This window comes from Nelumbo nucifera, chromosome 7 (genome assembly GCF_055504915.1).
Source record: "Nelumbo nucifera cultivar China Antique chromosome 7, China Antique-T2T, whole genome shotgun sequence".
Lineage (NCBI taxonomy): Eukaryota > Viridiplantae > Streptophyta > Magnoliopsida > Proteales > Nelumbonaceae > Nelumbo > Nelumbo nucifera.
Window position 1 is genome coordinate 17,055,596 of NC_142655.1, and position 23,070 is coordinate 17,078,665.

The following is a 23,070-nucleotide window of genomic DNA, read 5'->3' on the forward strand; positions in this document are numbered from 1 at the left end:
GAAGTAAGAAGTTCAGGACTAACAAGTAAATGGCTCTTCGATTAGATGTCTAACAAACATAGAATGAGTTCAGGTTAGGATTTCAAAAGGAAAGTTTTCTTTTCCATTGCTTGTGGCTTTAATCTATATATCAATTCCCTGATTAGTGATCCCTTCCCAAGCAAATTAGAATCTGTTGCCCTGCAATTCCACTGAAAAAAAAGAAAAAAAAAAAAGACCGTTACCCAATAAAGGTCCCAGCTATCTGGGGTCTTGGGAGAGGTGGACTGGACACTGATCTAAACTTTGGCATTTCTTTACATATAGTGGCAGCTTTCAGAGTCGAACCCGTGTTCCCATGTTTGTCAGTCAAGATTTTACCATCAAACTAAACGTTGGCCCCTAATCTATTAATATACCACTGGCTTCCAATTTCATCTTCAACACATACACATGCAAATGTAAATAATCAAATTTCCATTTCCCAGTTTATCCTATGATTATAAGATAGAAAACAGATCTACTTAAATCCATCTTACAATCCATTCCTTTAATCTTTTCTTTATTTCTGTTTGAAGTAACATAAACTAAGATCAACATTTCCAGAGAAAAGAACAACTGAAAAGTTACTCTACTGAACTTGTTTCTGAATTTAAAAATCTTTTAGCAGCATCCAGACTTAACTCTTCATGTACCTGACAATTATATTTGAGAAAACAATTCATGCACGAGTCACTATGTGATAAGAAGAGAGATGGACAAGAAAGGAAATACACACTTTTTCATTCTAAGAGCATAACAAATATACATACAAGTCTCTTATGAACCTTCTGAAAAGCCTTGCAGAAGCTCTCTGCCTGTGCTGGACCAACCTACCAAAAATAGATGGGAAGAAAAGTGGGAAATCAACATAAATTCTTTCATTCTCTTTCCAAATGGAGCAATTTCCTCTTTTTTTTTTGTTGGTATGTTTGTGTATGTGAATGTATTATGCATTATTAAAATGATGTGGGCCATAATCCCACATAAAAGGACTTCACATAGGTTAACGAGTCATTTACGACATCGACATGTACTTGCCTCATTGCCTTCATCATCATCCAAGTTTTGTCCCTTGTCTCTATATATCAAAATAAGAGATAAAAAAAGAAACACACACACGCACACACAATAGTCGCCCATTGTATAGAAGACCGGTTCTTTTTCAATCTTGCGAATCAAGGGCTTTGTTGTTTGTGCTTCCTCTTTTCAAAGTGACTGATGTGCTGTTTCATATGCTCTAACATAACAAGAGTGGTAGAAGATTCCATAGAATGGAGAACTTTGTTCAATATTTGGTTTTAAACATCACTAAGAATGAGAATGGTAGTATAAGACTTATATAATCCTAGCTCCTAGGACAACAAGGTTAGAATAAAAACATAAATGAGATTATAGTCACCTTTTCTTTTCCTTTATTTTTTTTGGATATGCATGAAAACATAGGGAATGAGTAATTTTGGAAGAGGAAGCTGAAACAAAATGCATTCAAGGAAACCTTCAGGAAGTATGAAAGAGATGATGGAGAGCATAATGATTGATATCGCACTGAACAGAATGGAATGGCAAAACTGGATTCATGTAACCAATCCCATATAGTTGAGACAAGGCTTAGATGCTGATGCTGATGATGATCCACTAATTTCATATTCTAATGGAGAAATTTATTGTTGACATTCCATTAGCATTTTCTTTTTCATTTCTTGGAAGGAGAGGGGACTGACTTGTAAAGCATACAATACTGTCTTCCATACTCATATGGGGTTTGTTCAATTTTTTTATAAATAGGTAAGATAGTCTAATTTTGCAAATTTCCTCAAGATAAGATTCATTACAGTATTTCTGTTAACTATACAAATAAAAAGACTTAATATGATTCAAAAAGCAACACACAACTGCAAAAGGAAAAAAGAAAACTTTCATCCTAAAAGATATGGATGTCGCATCCAGTGTTAAGTTTTGAAAAAGAAAAAGAAGAAGGGAAAAAGTACAGTAAGGAAAGAAAAGGGGGATCAAAAAAAGAAAAAACAAGTTCTGTGGATCATCAATTGACCCACCGAGAGACACTTAAAGAAGATTTTCCTCTATTTCTAAATGAAACAACAAGTACCACAGAATGAAAAGTAGATGAATATGTCAACTTTTTCTGACCATTTCCATAAAATGGTCTGATGGAAAAGATTCAAGGATGATAAACAGAACAATATCTAAATAGCATACCTTTTCCACTGCTGCTGACCTCAATTTCTCCCAAAATGAATCTGCTAAAAGCAAAAACCATTACAATCCTTATCAATTTAATTTGTGTAAATAACTGAAAATCTAATACTTGCAAGAATAGATGATGTACAGAAGGAAAATGAAGAGCCAAAAGTTCTTTGGCATGGCCCTTTCATTAAAATTTATACTAATACAGGAAAATTACAACTCCATTATCATCACCATCCATGCCTTATCCCAACTATATGGGGTTGACTACGTGAATCCTTTTTTGCCAATCCCAACTTAACTCCTAATTAGTAATAAATGAAAAACACAAATCTTCCCTCCAAATGGCACCTCTTTCTTCTTTTCAACACTCACCTCAAGCTAGGCATAGATACCATTCATGCCTAGCTTGCATAAGTTGTCTTCTAGTTTAGATTGAGGCACTCCCTTGGTTGGGAAGTCAGCTAGCTGCTCATTAGACTTCACAGAAGGTAGACAAATATCTTCACTAGTGACCTTTTCTTGGATGAAATGTCTGTCAACCTCTATATGTTTCATGTGGTCATGCTGAACAGAGCTGTTGGCAATATTTATGGTAGCTTGGTTGTCAAAGAAAAGCCTCATAGGATTGTCAAGTCTGACTCCCATTTTGATCAAAAAAGTTTTTAACTAGAGCAGTGCCATAGCCCTATAACTGAGCTTCTATGCATGATGTAGCCACAATTGATTGTTTCTTACTTTGCGAAGAAGCAATATTTTCCCTACAAATGTACAATAGGCTGAAGTCGGCCTCTTATCATCAACTGACTCAGACCAATCAACATTTGTATAGGCTTCATCCATTGTAGCACATCGCAATTTATATAGGCATTTTTTAAGATAAATAAAGAAGAAACTTTTGTTACTTGTGAATAAAAGGATACAACTAATGCAGGTGACAAGGGGTAACCCCAACAAAAACAACCATGTGGCAGCATATATGAATGCTACTACAACATACAAGGATGTCACGTGGCATCTGGAGGTAAGTAAATGATACATGGAAGCCACATGTGGCACGCACATGTCACTGAATACATTAATGTTCCTATACTTTCACATGGCACTCATATATGCTTCCACGTGATGCGTTGTATAAGTAGCACGCGTGGTTGATGCACACATTTAAGAAATTATAAAATATGTTAGAGGGCCAAAAAACACAAAATATCAAAAGCTAACTTCATGCTTTTTGTGTTTTTTTTTACTTTTACTGTGTTTTTAAAGTAATAAACACGTCAAACAAACACATTCATGTACTTCTCGACGTTCTCGTACTTACATAATTTCAAAAGTATAAAAAATACTTTGAAAAGTACAACCAAACAGGGCCTAAGTCTAACAAAACAAAAAAATAGAGTACATAAACCACGCCAAAATTCTTAATCACTCAAAGTATGCCAAAAGTTGGAACCAAAGTTTTGTTTCTTTAGTTTTTCAAATTCTAGAAGCACCAACCAACCAAAATTTTCCCTTCAAAGATCCTTTTTTTTCTCTCCATCCAAACCTCCCGGCAGACGGCAAAAGGAATGCAGCTCCAGAGTCCACTGGTGCCCAACCAGCCACCTTAAAGAGCTTGAAGAAAGACCAGGTCCCTTTAACAAAATTGCATTGTACCATCAAGTGCATAATATTCTCCTCTTCAGCAAAATTTAACACACATCTGTTTGAGAACTGATAGCCTCTTTTCTTCAACATATCCTGTGTAAGAATGCAGCCCATTGAAAACACGAATGCAAAAGATACACCTCTAATTGACATCTGATAATGAAGGGTCAATTTCCACCTCTTGAAGCTAAGCCAGCAGCTCCACGCACTCCTCCAATTCCCAATCAAATAGAGGTCTTCTAAATTTAGGGCACCAGACCACAGAACCATTACTCACCTCATAGCAATGAGAAATAGGCATACCCTTCTCAATCAAATTATACAATCTTCGACAGATTTCACACAACTTCCCAATTCCAATCCGATCATCCTCACAATTTATATAGGCATTCTGTTCAACATTCAAAAGACATCTCCTACACAAATCATGAGAAATATTTACTTTTTTTTTATAAGTAAATTTTGGACCAGTTCTTGATTTGTGTGCCATCCTTGCACAGGGGCCATACTAATCTTCTCTGTATCATTCCAATTTTATTAGATATATCTCCAAAGATTTTCTTCTTGGCCAATATTATGATTTGAGTGATTAAAAGGCTAAAGTAGTTTGGTATGACAAATGTATTGTGGGAAGATAAAAACATGATTCTAATGCCATGGCTTCTCAATTTGGTACTTCACAACATTAATAGGGGCATTCTATTCTTCAGTATGGAAACTAAGGAATGAGACACAACAGGATTGTCTTGTTAGGTAAATGGATTTGGAGGTGGCTGTTGGAGAGGGACAGATTGTGGCATGAGGTGATAGCCAACATTCATGGCAGGTTGAACTTTGGATGGGATGCCAGAGTGTCTCAACGGGTTCCCCTTACCTCACCGTTGAAAGCAATTCGTGGGTTTCTTCACCAGTTTCTCAATTTCGTCAGGTATGATGTATGTTCTAGGGGGGCTGTAAAGTTCTGGGAAGACCTTTGGGTTGGTTCTTCAACTCTTAAATATTTATTCCTGTCCCTTCACTCAATTTCTTTGTACAAAAACAAGTGTGTTTCAGACTTTATCGTTCCTCCTATCCTTCCATTGAATCATAATTGGGATTTTGGTTTCCAAAGAGGGTTGAGGGATGCTGAAGTGGTAGAGTTGAATGGGTTACTGCAACTTCTTGTTTCTATTTGCTTGGATCCTGCCAAACCAGATAGACACATCTAGGTTCCTCATCCGAAAGGTCTTTTTTCATGTTCTTCTCTTTTTAAGTCTCTTTGTTTGTCTTCTCCTCAGCCTTTTCCTGCTAAGGAAGTGTAGTGTCAGCCTGTTCCTACCAAACTTGGAGCCTTTTGTTGGGAGGTGTACCATGGGAAAATCAACACCATGGACATGACATGATACAAAAAAGAGGACTCTTCTTATGCTTATTCCCAAACTAGTGCACTCTATGTAAATCCAATGAAGAAAATTGTTACCACTTACTAATATCCTATCCTTTTGCTGCAGATACTTGGGATTGGCTTTTCTCTATGTTGGGTTGAAGGTGGTCCTTGCCAACAGAGGTAGATAAGCTTTTTGACCCTTCTACCTTTGTCTGGCCTAAAAGGATGGGAAGGATTATGTGGAGAAGTGCTAGAGCAATGATAGTATGGACTCTATGGGAAGAAAGAAATAATAGAATCTTCTTAGGAAAGGAGAGATGCATAGAAGTGGTAAAAGAATGTATTTTGGTGAGGGTGATACATTGGCTTAGGACCCTAGATTCTTTTTCATCTTGGTTCTTTGATGATATAGGGAGAAATTGGGAGGTAGTGGCCAAAAGCTATTCCAAAGAAGAAAAGTAAAAGATTCTTTGGGAATCCCCACCTAAAGACTATGTGAAACTAAACTTTGATGGGAGTATTCAAGGAATCCAAGGCTCTTCAGACATAGGAGGGGTGCTGAGAAACAAAGAATGGAGTATCATTACACTATTTTCTGGTCCTGTGGGAGTGGGAGATTCAATTAGGGCAGAATTATTTGCGGCTATAACAGGGGTACAAAAAGAAAGTGATATGGGTCTAATAAATGTGGAGTCTATAATTTGGTGTTTTGGGGATGAGATGAAAAGGTTTAGATGGCTAACCAAAAACATGAACTTGAAAATTTCTTAGGTTAGGAGAACAACAAATGTTATGGCAGATGAGCTAGCTAAACAAGGTGTAAATAGAGAGTTTATATTGGGCTCAATTGTAATTGATTTTTGTCACTATCAGTTGAAAAACAGTCCTCTTGATGTATGGAACTACTTGAGATTAGATGCAAACCAGAAAATAAACAAACAAGAGAGGAAGAGAGAGAGAGCTAGCGGCAATGAGGGTTAGAGAGTAAGAGGTTCGAACATAACCTCCCTCTAACACTCTAAACATTTTATTAAGAAGTTAATCTTTGAAATATTACAGAGAGGCCCTTGAGTGGGCAAGAAAATACAAAAAACAGAACAAAGTATGGGCCCAGAATAAGGCCCATTACAGAGGGAAACATAACATAACATGAAATGACAGTCTATGGGCCATTCGGCCCATCTCCTCTACACTCCCCCTCAAGCTGAGTATAGATGTTAATCATGCCCAGCTTGCCAGTGTCATGTTGAAGCCTTGCCTTGGAAATGCCCTTGGTGAGGAAATCTACCAATTGTCCTTCAGAAGTAATGAATGGAAGACACACTTCACCGGAGGAGACTCTTTCTCGAATAAAGTGTCTATCAACCTCAATATGTTTGTTTTATCATGTTGTACCGGGTTGTGAGCAATGTTGATGGCAGCCTGATTATCACAGTACAACATCATGGGTTTGTCATGATCAATCCCAAGTTCTTCCATTAAGGACCTTAGCCACAACAATTCCGAGACTCCATGTGCCATGGCTCTATACTCTGCTTCTGCGAAGGATCGGGCCACAACTGACTGTTTCTTACTCCTCCAAGAGACAACATTACCAGCCACCAGACTGCAATACCCTGAAGTAGATCTTCTATCATCAATATTTCCAGTCCAATCAGCATCAGTATAGGCTTCAAGTTTCAGATGACCATGCTTGGTAAATAGAATTCCTTTTCTTGGAAAGCCTTTCAGATAGCACAAAATCCGTTATGCTACTGCCATATGGGTATCTCTAGGAGCATGCATGAACTGGCTAATGCAACTGACAGCATACGCAATATCTGGCCTAGTCATGCACAGGTACAGAAGCTTCCCAAGAAGTCTCTAAAAGACCCCTTTGTCTTCCAACAAAGTTCCATCCGAAGCTGAAAATTTGTGACTCATATCAATGGGAGTTGCAGCAGGTCTTGCACCCATTTTTCCTGTTTCAGACAACAAATCAAGGACATATTTCCTCTGGGAAATAAGAATCCCATCCTTGGATCTAGCAACTTCTATGCCAAGGAAGTATCTCAACTCCCCCAGATCCTTAATCTCAAATTCTGTACGGAGGAAAGACTTAAGGGCCAGAATGCCTGAGGCATCATCACTAGTCACTATAATGTCATCAACATACACAATGAGATACACTGCTAGAGATCCACTTTTCTTCACAAAAAGAGTATGATCTGACTGTGTCTGAACATAGCCGAATTTAACAAGTGCAGCTCTAAATCTCTCAAACCAGGCTCTAGGAGATTGTTTGGCCATAAAGTGATTTTTTCAATTTACATACATTTCCTTGCATATCTTTCCCATACATTCCTGGAGGAAGACACATGTAGACCTCCTCATGTAAGTCACCATTCAGAAATGCATTCTTTACATCTAACTGATAGAGAGGCCAATCAAAGTGAGCTGCTAGAGATAAAAGAACCCTCACAGATGTCATCTTGGCAACAGGGGTAAAAGTCTCCAGGTAGTCAATCCCATATGTCTGTGTGTAGCCTTTTGCAACAAGTCTGGCCTTGTACCTCTCAATAGTCTCATCAGCCCTGTATTTAATGGTAAAAACCCACTTGCACCCAACTGGATCCTTCCCTTCAGGCAAATCCACCACCTCCCAAGTACCATTTTCATGTAGAGCATCCATTTCAGTCTTCATGGCATCTCTCCATTCTGGAATCCCAAGAGCTTCTGATACAGACCTAGGAATGGGGTTAGAAGCAACTGAAGAGAGGTAGGCAAAGTATGAAGGAGAAAGTAGGTCATAAGAAAGGTGTTTGGAAATGCAGTGTGCAGTGCACTTCCGCTTTCCTTTCCTAACAGTAATGGGGACATCAAGATCTGGGAAGGATGATTCCAAGGGGGCTGAAGCAGTACTTGTTATCTCATCTGTGATTGGGAATGTATGAGCCTCATCTGTTGTAAGGGAAACTACTTGCTCATTCCTGGATCTCTGCCTTTGATACACTTTGGGATTATGGGTAGGACGAGGAGTTAAAGAAATAGGGGCACTAGGACAAGAGGAATGAAGTGGCTGATCCTCCTTTGATTCATTTGGTGAGGATACAGGCTTGTCAAGAGACTCAACTGGGACAGGAAGAGGAGCAAAAACTTGTGATAGACTCTCCCCCCATTGACAATGTCCTTCCTGAGAGAAACAATAAAAAGGAGAAAGTTCATCAAATGTAACATCCATAGAGACATGTCAGGTGCCAGTCTTTGGATCAAAACAACAATAACCCTTTTGTGTGGGGGAGTAACCAAGGAAGATGCATTTGTGGGCTTTTGGTTCAAACTTATGTCTCTACACACTTGGAATGTGAACATAACAGGTAAAGCCAAACACACAAAGAGGAATTGGGAAGAGATCCTTGTTTGGATGAAGAAGACTGAAGGGGGATTTAAACCCTAAAGCTCTAGATGGCATACGTTTTATGAGATAGGTAGCAGTAAGTACAACATCACCCCAAAATCTTGCGGGAACATGTGAGGCAAACAAAAGGTTCCTTGCAACTTCAACAATATGTCTATTTTTCCTCTCAGCAACTCCATTTTGTTCAGGGGTTCTAACACAGAAGCTTTGGTGAATAACCCCATGTCAGAGAGATACAAGGATAAACTCTTCTCAAAATACTCTTTTGCATTGTCAGATCTAAAAACCTTAATTCTGGTATCAAATTGAGTTAAAACAAGTTCATGAAATTGCCTCACAAGTCTCGGGACTTCATCCCTGGATTTCATTAAGTATATCCAAGTGAATCTAGAAAAGTCATCAATAAACAGGATAAAATATCTGTAACCCCCCATAGAGGATAAGTGGTAAGGCCCCCACACATCAGAGTGCACAATATGAAAAGGAAAAGAAGATCTTTTATTGCTCACAGGGCAATTGTTTCTACAATGCTTTGACAACTGGCATGACTCACAATTGAGACTGGACACACTAACTCCCTTAAACAGTTTGGGAAGTAAATGACTTAAAGCAGAAAAAGGTAAATGACCCAACCGACAATGACTCAACATAATTTGACTGACAGACTCTGAAGAAGTAGAACCAAAAGCAACATTCTTGGGATAATCAAAGCATTGGCCAGGGGTGTTGAGCAAGTATATTCCATTCGCTTCATGGCCACTCCCAATCACCTTCCGAGACTTCAAGTCCTGAAACACACAGTGAGAAGGGAAAAAGGTTACACAACTATTCAATGACTTGGTCAAGCTACTTACAGATAATAAGTTGGTATTTAATTTAGGTACATGAAGAGTGGAAGATAAGAGTAAGGAGTCTGTAGGCTTGACAGTTCCCTTGTCAGAAATGGGGGCAAGAGAACCATAAGCTAAGGTGATTTTGTCACGACCAGAAAGCAAATCATATGAAACAAACAAAGTGGAAAGGTTGGTCATGTGATCAGAAGCACCTGAGTCTATGATCCAAGGGGTCTTGGGATTACCTGAGGTGGATGCATGGTTAGCAGAAACCCTTATACCTGAGTGAGCAAATGCGGTGGTGGCTGGACTTCCAGAAGGGTTGGATGATGAAGTTACACCTTCAAGCTGGCTGATCATCTTTCCAAACTTCTCATATTCAGCTTTCATGGTTGCCAACTGTGCACTGGTAGACTCAACCTCTGTATCTGTACTTGTGGCTGCATGTGCACTTCATGTCTTTCTACTATCATTCTTCTTCTGAAATTGGATAGGGACAAGACTGGGATGCAATTTCCAGCACTTGTCCTTGGTGTGTTTCGGCTTCTTGCAATATTCACACACCACCTCCTTCTTTCCTGTGCCACTGGGAGCTCCTGTAACCCCTTTGGGTTTAATTCCCATATTTGCAAAATGATCATTGATACTGACTCCTTGAACCTGCACTTGCCTCCTACTTTCTTCACTGCTGACCAAAGCATATGCTTGAGACAATGAAATATCTTCCTTGGACAAAATGTTTTGTTTTGTGATGTCATATTCAGAATTCAGCCCTGTCAAGAACTCAAAGACCCTATTCCTTTCAACCAATTTCCTGTATGTTTCAGCATCCTTAGAGGTATCCCATGTCATAGCCTCTATCAAATCAATCTCTTGCCATAGAGATTTCAGGGTTGAGAAGTATGCTGCAAGTGACTTCTCCCCCTGCCTTAGATTCTTCACATCACTTCTTAGTTTGTAGGCTCTGGCAACATTCAACTTCTGGGAGTAAGTTTCTGCAACACTATCCCAGATTTCTTTAGCCGAGTTCATCCACAGATAATGCTGACTAATCTGTGGCTGCATTGAGTTCACAAGCCACCCAATCACTGTGTAGTTTTCTTGCACCCATCTCTCATAAGATGGATCATCTTCTGGAGGAGCTTTCTTGCTCCCAGAAATAAAACCCCATTTTCCTCTGCTACAAATATGGATTTTCACTAATTGAGACCAAGCCAAGTAGTTGGTCCCATCAAGTTTAACTATAGTTACAACCAACATAGAATCGGCTGGAGTTCCCAAAGTCTGTATTCAGCAACATTCTTGTTTTCAAGGTTTGAGAAATCCATCATGTAAAGGCTCCAATTAGGATTTTAATAAGCTTTCCAAAGTATTGGGGGTCTTGATGAGCTTAGTTTGAGCTGAATAGGCAACAACAACCAACTCACAGAATCAATTCAATCTTGATAACTGTGACAGTCCAGGTCGGTGGTAGCTCTTTCTATACTGTTTCAGCCTTCAAAGGACAACCAGCAAACCCCCCAATCACAAGGTATTTCAGGTCCCCAACAACCATTGTCCCAAAGAGAAAGAAAAAAAGGCCACAGTCCTTAAGAGACCTTTTGTCAAACACTCAGTGTGCAGTAGTTAACAGCCTACTGTTAACTAGAAGAAACCACTTCAAAGTGTTCTGTATAGGTCCAAGAAGAGGCTGGGATGAAGATGAGACTAGTACCACTTAGTTTAAATCAGTTCCAGCAGCTTGGCAATCCAATAACAGCCTAACAGCTCTTCCAAAATAACCCAGAAATTTCTGAGTTGAATCAGTCCAGCAACAGTAGGGCAGAATGGAGGAGGGGTTTGAATGCTTTAACAGTCCTCCCAAACAACAAAATAACCCAGCAACGAACTAACAAAAAACTTACAGTAAGAGAATCTCTGATTTGAACTTCAAACCAGGCCGAACACCTTGCTCTCTGAGATAACTTCGAAATCCTTTTCTCTGATTTCAAATCAGGTCAAACACCTTGCTCTCTGATTCTTCCTAGTCACCAAACCCTTCTCCAAGTGTGTAGAGACTTGGGCACCCTCCAATGACCTCCAAGAACCAGGCGAATGACTATAAACTTTCAGCCCTAGAACCTCCTCATGCAGTTGGCTGAACTAGAACCACATGAGGGACACGCCAAGCAATGGCCCGCTCTGATACCAAGTTGAAAAACAATCCTCTTGATGTATGGAACTACTTGAGATTAGATGCAAACCAGAAAATAAACAAACAAGAGAGGAAGAAGAGAGAGAGAGCTAGCGGCAATGAGGGTTAGAGAGTAAGAGGTTCGAACATAACCTCCCTCTAACACTCTAAACATTTTATTAAGAAGTTAATCTTTGAAACATTACAGAGAGGCCCTTGAGTGGGCAAGAAAATACAAAAAACAGAACATTACAGAGTATCGGACCAGAATAAGGCCCATTACAGAGGGAAACATAACATAACATGAAATGACAGTCTATGGGCCATTCGGCCCATCTCCTCTACACTATCCTATTAAAGTTTTTGTGTGAGAGGTGACACCTCATGCCTCTCCGTGAGATGCTTGTAATGTCTATTCTCATTGGGATTCAATAAATACTTTGTTTACGTATAAAAAAAAAGAACATTGTTTACACTAACCAGCTTTGTCAACAGCTACCATCTTCATCAAGATATCTCCATAGCGAAACATTTTTTAAGGAAAAGTGTAGTGGATATGCTGTAGAAATGCCTAGAAGCAGGAGGGATCATAAAAAAAAGGTTTTTTTTTGGATAAGTAAAAGCAAAATTTCATTAAAAAGAAAAAAGGGCAGGTCAGCAAAAAGGTTGTTAGCAAGGTGGCAAAGCACAATATTGAAAGAGGCAGGGAAGAAAGAAAGCTTAAGAGAGCACAAGAGATAGGGGAAAAAGGAACAAGCAAAGAAAGAATATGGAAGGGATCTCTTTTAGAGAGGATGATGATATGAGCATAATATGTTATCAAAAAAGAAAAAAAAAAGCATAATATGTTGGTCCAATCTGGGGTGGGCTTGTTTGGCCTTTTGTTTTCATCTGCATTTTCCATTTAATGTTGTTTGATGTAGATTTGTTAAGAATTGTTTGATTTACAGCAATGGGAGGGGATCTTCTTCAGTGAGAATGGAAGTTGTTGGGTAGAGGCTGGTATAGAGACGTTTTAGGCAGGACTGATGTTTCCTCTGTAACCCTTGAATGATTAAATGTACTCTTTGAGGGGTGGTGACCTTGGGTAGTACCAGCAGGCAGGCTGGGTGAGGCAATGCATCATGCATGCTGCGGGACTGAGGGTAGGCAGAAGCACTCAGTTTGGCAATTGGAGAAGCTGGGAAGCTGAGCTGAACAGTCTATAGGAGCTCAGATGCACCTGAGCGTATGGACAGTGGGCACATGTATGTGGCATAGAAGACATGCATGCGCATGGGTGCAGATTCCTGTCATCTTATGATCTTTTCCTTTTGTTGGGCTTTGCCCCATATACACCTTGTAAACCTTCTTTCTATTTTGGTTCATTATGTTTACTATAAAAAAAAAAAAATCTTGGAAACACGCTTAATGCAGAGGTAAGGTTGCATACATCTCTCCCTCCTCAGACCCTGCATTGGCAGGAGCCTCATGCACTACCCATGGATTCAAACAAAAGGACCAAAAACCCCAACTAAAAATTGAAATATGCAAAATAAGAAAAAACCTCATTAAGATATCCAATTAAGATATCCAACTCAAGGAGAGAAAAAGGAAGATAAAGGGAAGTACAAGGAGAGCCCTTATATCCACAACTCATTCCCAATGGCCAACATCCTCGTGAAGAAAAAAATATGTACAGAAGAAAGGAACCTTTCCTGCACCTTTTACTAACCCATACAAAAACACAAAACCAATTTTATGCATATATTTTTTTGTTATTGATTATTTAAAAAACTAAATAGAAATGTCCCAGCACACAATATTGGATAAATTTTCTTTCACATGAATACAAGTCAAAGTTCATTTAGAACTTTTACAGGTCAAGTTTATAATGACTGAAACTAAATCCCATGGCCTACCTAGTGGAAGAATAAAAGATCATAACAAGCCACACCGATCTATATTAATAAATGTTACTATAAGGATTTTGGACAAATACCTCCCCAATCTATTCCTTGAGTTTCACCTTCCTTTTTATCCTCCTCATTCCATGCATTTTGCCAGTCAATTACCTGCTGTCACAAGATTGGATGCAAAACATATTAAGGTTGGAACCTGTAGAAGAGAATGCAACACAAAGAAACTTGTACAAGAATGCTTTCAGTAGTTCCACCTCATTTCTTGCTGATCGTGAAGTTGATTGTTTTGATAATTTTGAGTCAGCCTGAAATTGGAAAACATAATTTTGGCAAGATGACTAAGGCTAAAATAAGGGACTTAAAAATCAGAGTTCTGAAAACTCGTTTAAAGTCATGAAATATTAACAGTTCAAAAATTGAAGAGAGATATAGCTCATTTTCATTGCACTGCATGTGCAGGCTATCAAGATTGCCATTTCAACTAATATGGGTCTTAATTAGACTTCCCAATTTTAATTTATTTTCTTTTATTTTCCTTTCTATAAGTAAGGAAAAAAAAAACTGTATACAAAACGCATCCACAAAGACCAAGAGGTGAGGGACAAAACTGAAATATAACCATCACCTTTCATCCCCAAGCACCAACTGTCCAACAGGCTCAAATGACAAAAAAGAACACAACTACCCAGCTCATATACAGTGACACCATTCAATTTCCAAATGATTCACATAAAAAAGCACTATCTCCTATTCCAGGATATAGAACACTCACCTCACCCTGCTCACCCCATTGGGAAGTCCTCAAAACTAAATAAATGACATATGGGATTCCCACCTCTTCATCCCCACCCTCTACCTCTTGATGATTTGCCTTCACCTCTACCTCTAGCTTCTTCTCTATTTCTTCTTTTCCTTAACAGCTGATTCTTTTAGTTTTCTCATGGCTACTAACCAACAAATCTTCACCATCATCCTCCTCCCCTGTCTCCACTGCCAGTAGCACTAGCTTCAAGAACTTAAACCTCCCCTTCCCTAAACTGTCATCATACTCATCAATACCAGATGAGCCTTGTTAATTTACATATTGGCATGTACAAGTTTAGTTAACCAATGTCATGAATGAACAGATTCATGTTAAACCAAATATTGGCACTTGAATTAACTAGCCAATACCAAACATTAACAAACTTGAACTATAAAATCTAGACCAGAGCCACAAGCACATTCCTAATAAACAGTACCCCATCTTTTGGGACCAATCCCACCACTTAAGGCCAATGGCCCTCTTAACTGAACTTGTGTTTGAGACCACTCCTACAAGCCCAAGAGGGATAAGAGTTCTCAGTCATCCTCGCCTTGGATTTAGAACCAGCTAACATCCAATTATGCTGCCTACTACCAGTACTCCAAAATTTTGACTTTGTTACCAAAAACTGGGCCATACTTGGTGGGCATGATAAAGAAAAAGAGAACAATAAGCAAAGCTTTTCAGGGGCATCCCAATATAACCTAGAAGCCAGACCAATGTCCCAGCTAATCTGATCACTTCCGACTTTTCTCCTTTCATTTCCTATTTACTCTCCTCTACTCTTCTCTCTTATTTCATCTTCCAACCGTTCTATTTATTATCCATTTCTCTTTTTTTCTACTTCTTCAGAATTCCATATTATTTAGATTTGAGTCCACTAACAATTAAAGCTGGAACTTTTTATTTTGAAGAAAGATGAATTATATTGTATTAAATTTGTATCAGTTATACATACTAGCCATTGGCCACCTGCTATAGAGTAAGTGTACCTAAAAACTTTTCTGAGATAAGTTTTCCATTATAAGAACAAAGTATTCTTCAAGAACAAGACTATTCTATTCACATTCCTAAAATTTTACATCAATGACAGCCCAGACCATGCTGTCACCACAATATTATTCCTTATGACTTCTGAGATGTCCAATTCCTTGTAGTAGAAGATCATGCTATTTCTGAAATTTCTGTTGGAGAAAAAACTATATTTCATAGAAATTTTACCAAAAAATAAAGCTTTCCAAGTATCGGTATGACAACTATGTTTTTCATCCCTCCGAGATCACAGATTCATTCCCAAGGTCCAAAGCAATTTCCCAAAAAGACCCCAAATCCCCTATCTGATATTACCTTGGGCTTATAACCTCATAGCATTCTGACCCTTTAGAGCATCCTAAAGGAAATACCATTCCAATTTCTGAAGTTCCAAGGAAAGAGAACATTATCTATGAGGTTATATTACAGAGGGCACACTGACAATGAGAAAAGCTTCCTTCTTTAGAGAAATCTTTTTTTTTTAAGATAAATAAAGAAGAAACTTCATTGCTAGAAAGGAGAAAGATACATAATCTTAGGTAACCAGGAGTCACCATCCAACAACTGAAAAAAACAAGAAAAATAGGAAAAGAGAGTCATTAATCCAGACTCTCTTTATAGAAATCAACTCTCCGGACTTCTATGTTTGAATTTATTTATTGCATTCCGCATATTCTATCTTAGTCTGGCAGACTGGCACTCTGGCTTACTAACATTTCAGACCATCATACATCCCTCTATCATTTACATACTCACTCATTACTATTGTCAATGTAAGTTGTCATCATCAAAACAATAGGAAATCATCTTCTATATGCCCCAACATTGAAAAATAGGCATACCCTTCTTTGTTAGACTGTAAAGCCTAGGACATAGCTCACACAACTTACCAACCCCAATCCAGTTACCCTCCCAAAATCTCACACTTGAACCACTCCCCACTTTCCAGTCAAGAAATGGCTGAATCAAGGAGTTAAATTTCATAATCCCTTTCCAGACACTCACCCCATAAGAAGATCTAACTCTCTCACATCCCACCCATACTCCGAATTTACAGGCCACCGTCCTTCTCCATAGAGCTTTCCTTTCTTTCCCAAACCTCCAAACCCATTTCCCCAACAAAGCCTTGTTAGAAGTACCCACCCTCTCACTCCCAAACCCCCATCTTTCTTGGCCCGACAAACCAAGTCCCATCTCACCGAATGGTATTTCTTTTTCTCCACCTTTAGATTCCAAAGAAAAATCTCTCTCTAACCTTTCAATTTCCTCCAAAACCAAAGCTGGATCCTTAGAGAGAAGTAGTAAGTAGGCAAGTTGGAAAGAACACTCTTTATTAGTGTGCTTTCCCCCCAAAGGAGAGGTATTGCCTTTCAACCTGCCAACCTTTGTTCAATACAGTCAATAACAGGTCACCAAAATTGTGGAGCTGCTATCCTAGCCCCAATGGAGAGCCCAAGATAGGAGAATGGGAACTCCCCAATGAGGCAACCCAAAGCCCCCACACATTCCTCCAGATAGGACTTCCGAATCTCTCCCACTCCAATCATCACACTTTTACTTAGGTTGATTTTTAATCCCAAGAGCAATTGAAAACCTTCGAGGATTCCTCACAAATTGTAAGCTTGCTCCACAGTTGCATCCATGAAGATCAAAGTGTCATCAGCATATTGAATATGAGAAATGATTAATCTCTCAGATGCAATCTTGAAACCAACCAATAAGCCCACAGCAACCTCTCTATTCAACAACTTACTCAAAGAATTTTGTTGACAGCCCATTAACGAACACTGAAAATGAAACAGATGAAATGCACGCAAACATCCTGCTTCTCCATTTCTCCCCAAAACCCATCCTACTTAGCACTTCTTCCAAGGAACCCCATTGTACATGATCATATGCCAAGAGTATTTTCATTTGTTGTAGGCTATTTGTATAATAAGTGTCCAATTCTTTCTGGCACCCAACAACTTCTGAGTTCTAAATGGTCACAGTGAAGTTGGTCTATCAAACACCCATTGATTCCAATCCCTTTTGATAACTCCAAATGGAGAAGATGTGGCGGCCTATGAGATCAGCCATTCATGCACAAAAACAGAAGTAGCTAGAAGAAGTCCTTGAAATTATACTCACTCGACGAAGAAGATCATTTTTGAGAAAAGAAATCAAATATGTATACTTCAAGCACGCCATAGTGCCCAGTAATTTCATAGTTTAGTTTGCACAAAACATCTCTAGACTTGGAATTCGTCTATTTTAACATAATTAGCATACAGAAGGTAGATTAGTTATTATCTCGTGCTGAACCATGTCCTTATGTGCATAAAAACACATCACAGAAAACACATGACAGACTGTAAAACAATGGAAAAAAAAAAGAACATTTAAGTACTATTCCAATAAAATCCCTTGTGCAGACCCGAGATTAAGCAAACATGGAAAGGATTTGTACCCGGTAGAAATTATGACACTAGTATCAACTTTCTAACACATAAAAGGAGGAAACGTGGAAAATTAGGAAGACCCAGTAGAGATTATGACATTAAAACGATTTAGACGCCATCAATCCTTCTCTCCATGACTTTTCTAGCATACCCGTGGAACGATTATATAAAATATGAAAACCAAATGCATCTTGAACAAAAAGCACATAAATAGATAGATTGATAAGCACGGAAGATCTGCGGAAAAAAAAGAAAGGAAGGAAAAGATGAGGAATAAGAACCCAAGCGTGCATAAGAGAGAGGGGTTACTTGGTAATCTCGGGATCGAACTATGGGAAAGAGATCGAGAAGGCGTCGAAATTCATGCTCTTCCATGGCTGCTCAGGATCCTTTCGCTCCGTTCCGGTTTAAAATATATTGGTTTGGTTAAAATTGAGTTCATTCAACTTCATTAACAACTACTAATAGCGCAAGTAGTAGCAAATCAAGCTCTCTAGGCTCAAGAGTGGGTCGATTGGACCAGTCCGCAGCAGAGAGAAGTGGTGGTCTAATTCTAACTCTGGCCTGGTTGGGCCAGCCCTAAACAATTACAAAACCACCACTTCTATTTTTTTTTTTTTTCAGTCAATTTTGAGAAGGAAAATCTTTATTAAATCCACCTCATAAATTTTTGTTTGTCATTTACACTCACAATAAATTATAAATTCTAAAACCCTTGATATTGGATACATCATGTATTGACCGATCCATATCGTATCGAGATGTTTCAGGGTTTTGGCTTATTTTATTTGCCATTTGCCCAAGCAACCATAATCCAATTACTATACACATTACAAAAGTTTGTTGTCGAGATCATTATCCTCCTGACTTTTTGCCCGCAACACAAATGCTTGGCACTTGAGTACTGATAATTTCGTAGATAAAAGCCAACAATGCAAGTCTAAGGGTGTTTTTTCGTGTGGTTTTTTGGTTATTTATAAATTGGGAAGATTGATTTTTGGTCTATTTTTATTTAACATACAAAAATTCTAACTGTGAAAAGATAGAATGCCGAAAAGACACGAAAATTTTATTTTAAACTGATTTTGGAAAACTTTATAAAGCTTCTTGCGTCTACATGAAAAAACATGTGAAAAGATACGCCAAACAGACCCTAAATTAACCAAATGCTATACCATTATTGGAGATCTGAAAGACAAAATAAAGACCATCAAACCGGTGTTCATTCAAATCAAATCAGAATATTAATGAAGAAACAGAGCTTCTCTATGAGCAGGACCATCTTTTAGAGATAGAGGAAGAGCATTGGAAACAACGATCCAAGTGCCATTGACTTTGAAGTGGAGACAAAAAAGACATGAAGTTTTTTCATATGTACGCCACCTCCCGTAGAAGGAAAAACCAGATTTATGGCTCAAATAAATGAATATAATGTAATATACAGTATTTGGATTTAATATCCGTTTTATATAATATATAACATATATAAATATATGGAGATATAACATGTTTAACACCATTAATTAATAGGATAACTTAGATATTTAAAATTGATAGGCATGTTATTTTTTAATGGTCAATTATGGTTTTGCCACAGTTCAATATAGTTTGTAATGGTTGGTAAGTTGTGTTTGGTCTGAAGGAAAATATGGGTAAAGGAAGGGAAGGTCCCTTTCCCTTTCTCTTTCCCTATCTTTTCTCTCAAACCAAAACACAGCCTAAGAGCTTATGAGTTTGTAGTGATTTAACATAACTTCGTAGTGGTTTATACTGGTTGGCTATTGGTTTGTGATGATTGTATATGGATTAATTTGTAAAGATTTATAACAGTTTAGTATCAAGGATTTAAGGGATGGCAATTGGCAAATCTCTATATGAGCACTTACACTATGACTAACCTGAGTAATGTTATAATGGGCGTTTCTCTATTATGAGATCACATCAGCGCCCCACAGCGGGTGTCTTACATGCACATCTTAGCATGCATTGGGAATATCTCTCATACTTATCATCGGGAGATATTTTTAATACACGGTTGCGATGTGCTGTGGGGCACTGATGTGAACTCCTCTATTATTGAATTGATGACCTGGGAACTGGTTACTATCTAGTTCCATTTTTACATTGTCCAAAATTTCCCCAAAATTGTTGAATTGAATCTCAATGGTTGAACCGGTATACCGTTTGGCCCAAACAACAGTTCCCATGTCATTTTTATTATTTTAAATTGTTAAAAATGTCACAGGACGATCAACGGTCAAACCACTTAACCTTAGCCAAAACAGTTCTGTTTCTGGGATAGTTTTTTAAAATTTAATTGGATTAGAATAAGTTGCACCATGACACCAGCATTCTACTTGGCAAAGCCCCCACCCCACATGCATTGATGCAGGCATTAGAGTTAGACTTAAGATTTTGTAGTCTTTATATTGAAGTATAGTGAACTCATATGCATGGTAACCAAGGTTTTTAAAATCGGACTAGACGGGAAACCGCTCTGGGTCTGCTTTTTAGGTCGAATGGTTTGATTGTCTGGTCCAAATGGACAGTCCATTCTGATAAAAAAAAATTAAAAAATTAAACAAATAAAACAAATAAAAAACGGCCAAAAACCATTCCCGAATCAAGTGGTTTGATAATCCGACCACCCGGATCAGCTATTCACTGACCAAATCAACAATTTTGGCCAAAAAACAGTTTTGGGGTTAAACAGAATCAATCAAGTGACTGATTCCCGATTTTTCCAGTCTGACCATCCAGTCCGGTCTGATTTTGAAAACACCGATGATAACCACCACTAGCTAGTAATCCAAAAGAATTATCAATTAGTTCGCCCTCCCAAAATCCAAATAATATGGGTGAGTATATGTTGCGTTTTTATTATAAATTGAAGATGAATTTTATATCTTATATCATGAATAAACACGATATGGAACAACTTTTATGAGATCTTTGTGTGTGTCTGTTTTTTTTTTTTTTTTTTCGGAAAGCCTTTAAAGTTTAAACTGATTTCATTCATCAATTAAAATGATCAATACACGAAGAGGCATCTTTCATGATGGCCTAATGAATATAAAATAGAAATATTGTTTGGCCTGAAAGTAATCTCTTTCCTTGACAAGGCATTTTTAGCTAAACTATATATGGGCAACCTCGGGGGTGTTTGGGATCTCAGAATTGGAACTACATCAGCAATTTTAAAATCGCTGATTATTTTGTTGTTTGGTTGGCCAATTCTTGAGAAATTGGCAAATCAGCTGATTATCAAAATCAAGTTGAAAAGAGGTTTTAGCTGAGTTCTGATTATTTTTGGATGATGTGGCATAGATACAAAAATCACTGTTGATAATCATTACCAAACAAACTCATAACTCATTTTCTGAGAAATCAGTTGACATGGCAACAATGGTACCGAATAAGAAATTTCTCTGATTTTTATGAAACCCATTATCTCAGAAATCAGTGATTTGTGAAAAATCTCATTAGATGAATCAACATTGATCCTAAACATCTCCCTCATTTGCCTCGTAGAATATGATGCTGCTCAATCCAAGGTGGTGCACAAACCGAGGAGGGCAATCAGATAGTCCTTGCTGGCAGGGCGGGGCCGAGCTACAAGTGTGAGGTCGCTCTTCAAAACCTGTGATCAAGGAAACAGAAGTCAGAGGCCCGAGGAGTTATCTCCAGGTAAGAACTCCAATGCTCAAGTCAGTAGGAGGTGATAGAATGGTCGGGCCGAACTATAAGAATGCTGGTCCAAGCTAAGTAGTAGTGTAGGTCTCAGAACTTGGATGCCTTACCTCGAGCATCGAGTACCTTTTTATAGCCAAAGATCTGTGTCCTGGTCGGACTGGGCTTCCGGGGTTGTCGGGATGAAGTTAGTCGCTAAGGTATTCAGGATAGAGTCCCATTCCCTAGCGGAGTCGTCTTCCTTACTCCTCTTTACCCATAGTTGTGCTCATCCATATGACGTGTAGTCGACGTGGCTGGAAGGATAAGATGGGGTTCCACAGTAATAGTGTAGCTTGGTCAAGCTAGCCCGATGTGGCCGAGCTATGCCGATTCAGCCGAGTTAGGATGACATGGTAGGGTGATAGTTGAGCGGCCACGTGTCTTGCAGGGCCATCTCATCCATGACCTGGACACCACTTCCCCAGTTTTGAAGTCGAGAAATGAAGTTTTCTAGGTTCGTTGCTCGGGTGAGGAACTTTCGAGCATGTGTGTTGGTCGTTGCCGAGGAGTCCTCCGATCGTCGACTGCAAAACTTAAATAAGAACCAAAATTTCGGTTCCCGAACCACTCCCCCAGTTTTGCTGTCGAGGAGAGGGAATGCTTGGCCAGACTATTGCGCGGCCATGCGGTCGTAAGCCGAGGATTTGCGTAGAAGGCTGGATCGGTGCGGCGGGTCTCTACGCCAAAGGTTGGACTGGTACAGTAGCTGAACCGGCGTAATTAATGGGTGCAACCGCTGCCTGCCGAGGGTGCTGCTTCGGTTTTCGAGGCTTTCTGTCATACGTTATTGGTTCCGTCGGTTGGCCTTCCGAGGCGTTGTCAGTGGTGCTTCATCTGCACCGTTGATCTCTCCTCGGTTTGTGCCCCTGATAGTTATAAAAGGGAAAAGGGGTCCCCCCCCCTTTCCTATCCTCAGTATCGCTTGCAAGAGTTTGACATCCACTACTCAGCAAATTCATCAGTCACATAGTTCGGTAGATAGCTCGGTGGATAGCTCAGTAGACAGCTCGGTGGGTAGCTCGATAGATAGCTCGGTAGTTTTCATTGTTCAGCTTCGCAAATTGCCTGATATGTCCTCTTCATCTTGTTGGTCCTCTTCGTCATCTGGGTCCTCTAGTATTTCTGGTTCCAGCTCTTCTCGCGGCTCGACCTACAAGCCTGAGCTGAGAGACTTCGTGGCTTCCAAAATTAAGGAAGTCGAGGCTGGTCCCTTTGGGATGGAGACGAAGCTTCCTCTTTGGGTAGGTCGCCCATTCGGTACCACACCCAGCGTCTTGATGCCCGGGGATATGGCTCGGATCCAAGATACATATGCCATTCCCGCGGACTACTAGATAAGGTGTCTGCTGCCTAGGTGATGGCTACTGATGCTCAGCCCGGTGAGCTATGTGTTTATGAACATAGCTTGGAGGCTGGGCTGAGATTCCCGTTAAGCAAGGGGTTCGCCAAGGTGCTAAACTGGTACAGGGTGTTGCCGGTGCAGTTGATGCTGAACTCCTTTATGTTTTTGCTCGGCC

The 23,070-nt window shown here is 39.2% G+C and overlaps 1 protein-coding gene and 1 non-coding gene across 5 annotated transcripts; both read right to left on the reverse strand.

Annotated features, from left to right (window-relative positions):
* Window positions 1–433: 433 nt before the first annotated feature.
* LOC104607841 (octanoyltransferase) lies at window positions 434–18,310 on the reverse strand. Of its 4 annotated transcripts, none has more exons than XM_010273585.2 (6): window positions 18,131–18,310; window positions 13,798–13,848; window positions 13,624–13,699; window positions 2,239–2,282; window positions 792–851; window positions 434–674 (listed from the first exon to the last, which is right to left on the reverse strand). In XM_010273585.2, exons 1-6 carry the CDS (start codon window positions 18,194–18,196, stop codon window positions 606–608), a joined length of 366 nt encoding a protein of 121 aa, XP_010271887.1. In that variant the 5' UTR covers window positions 18,197–18,310; the 3' UTR covers window positions 434–605. The 4 variants fall into 4 exon arrangements, with proteins under 4 accessions (XP_010271887.1, XP_010271888.1, XP_010271889.1 ...); XM_010273586.3 differs by having other exon boundaries at window positions 13,624–13,696; window positions 18,131–18,288; XM_010273587.3 differs by having other exon boundaries at window positions 2,239–2,279; window positions 18,131–18,288.
* Window positions 4,330–4,432, reverse strand: LOC148790222 (U6 spliceosomal RNA). Its single transcript, XR_016079057.1, has one exon. It is a non-coding gene; the product is annotated as a U6 spliceosomal RNA (small nuclear RNA).
* Window positions 18,311–23,070: the final 4,760 nt, after the last annotated feature.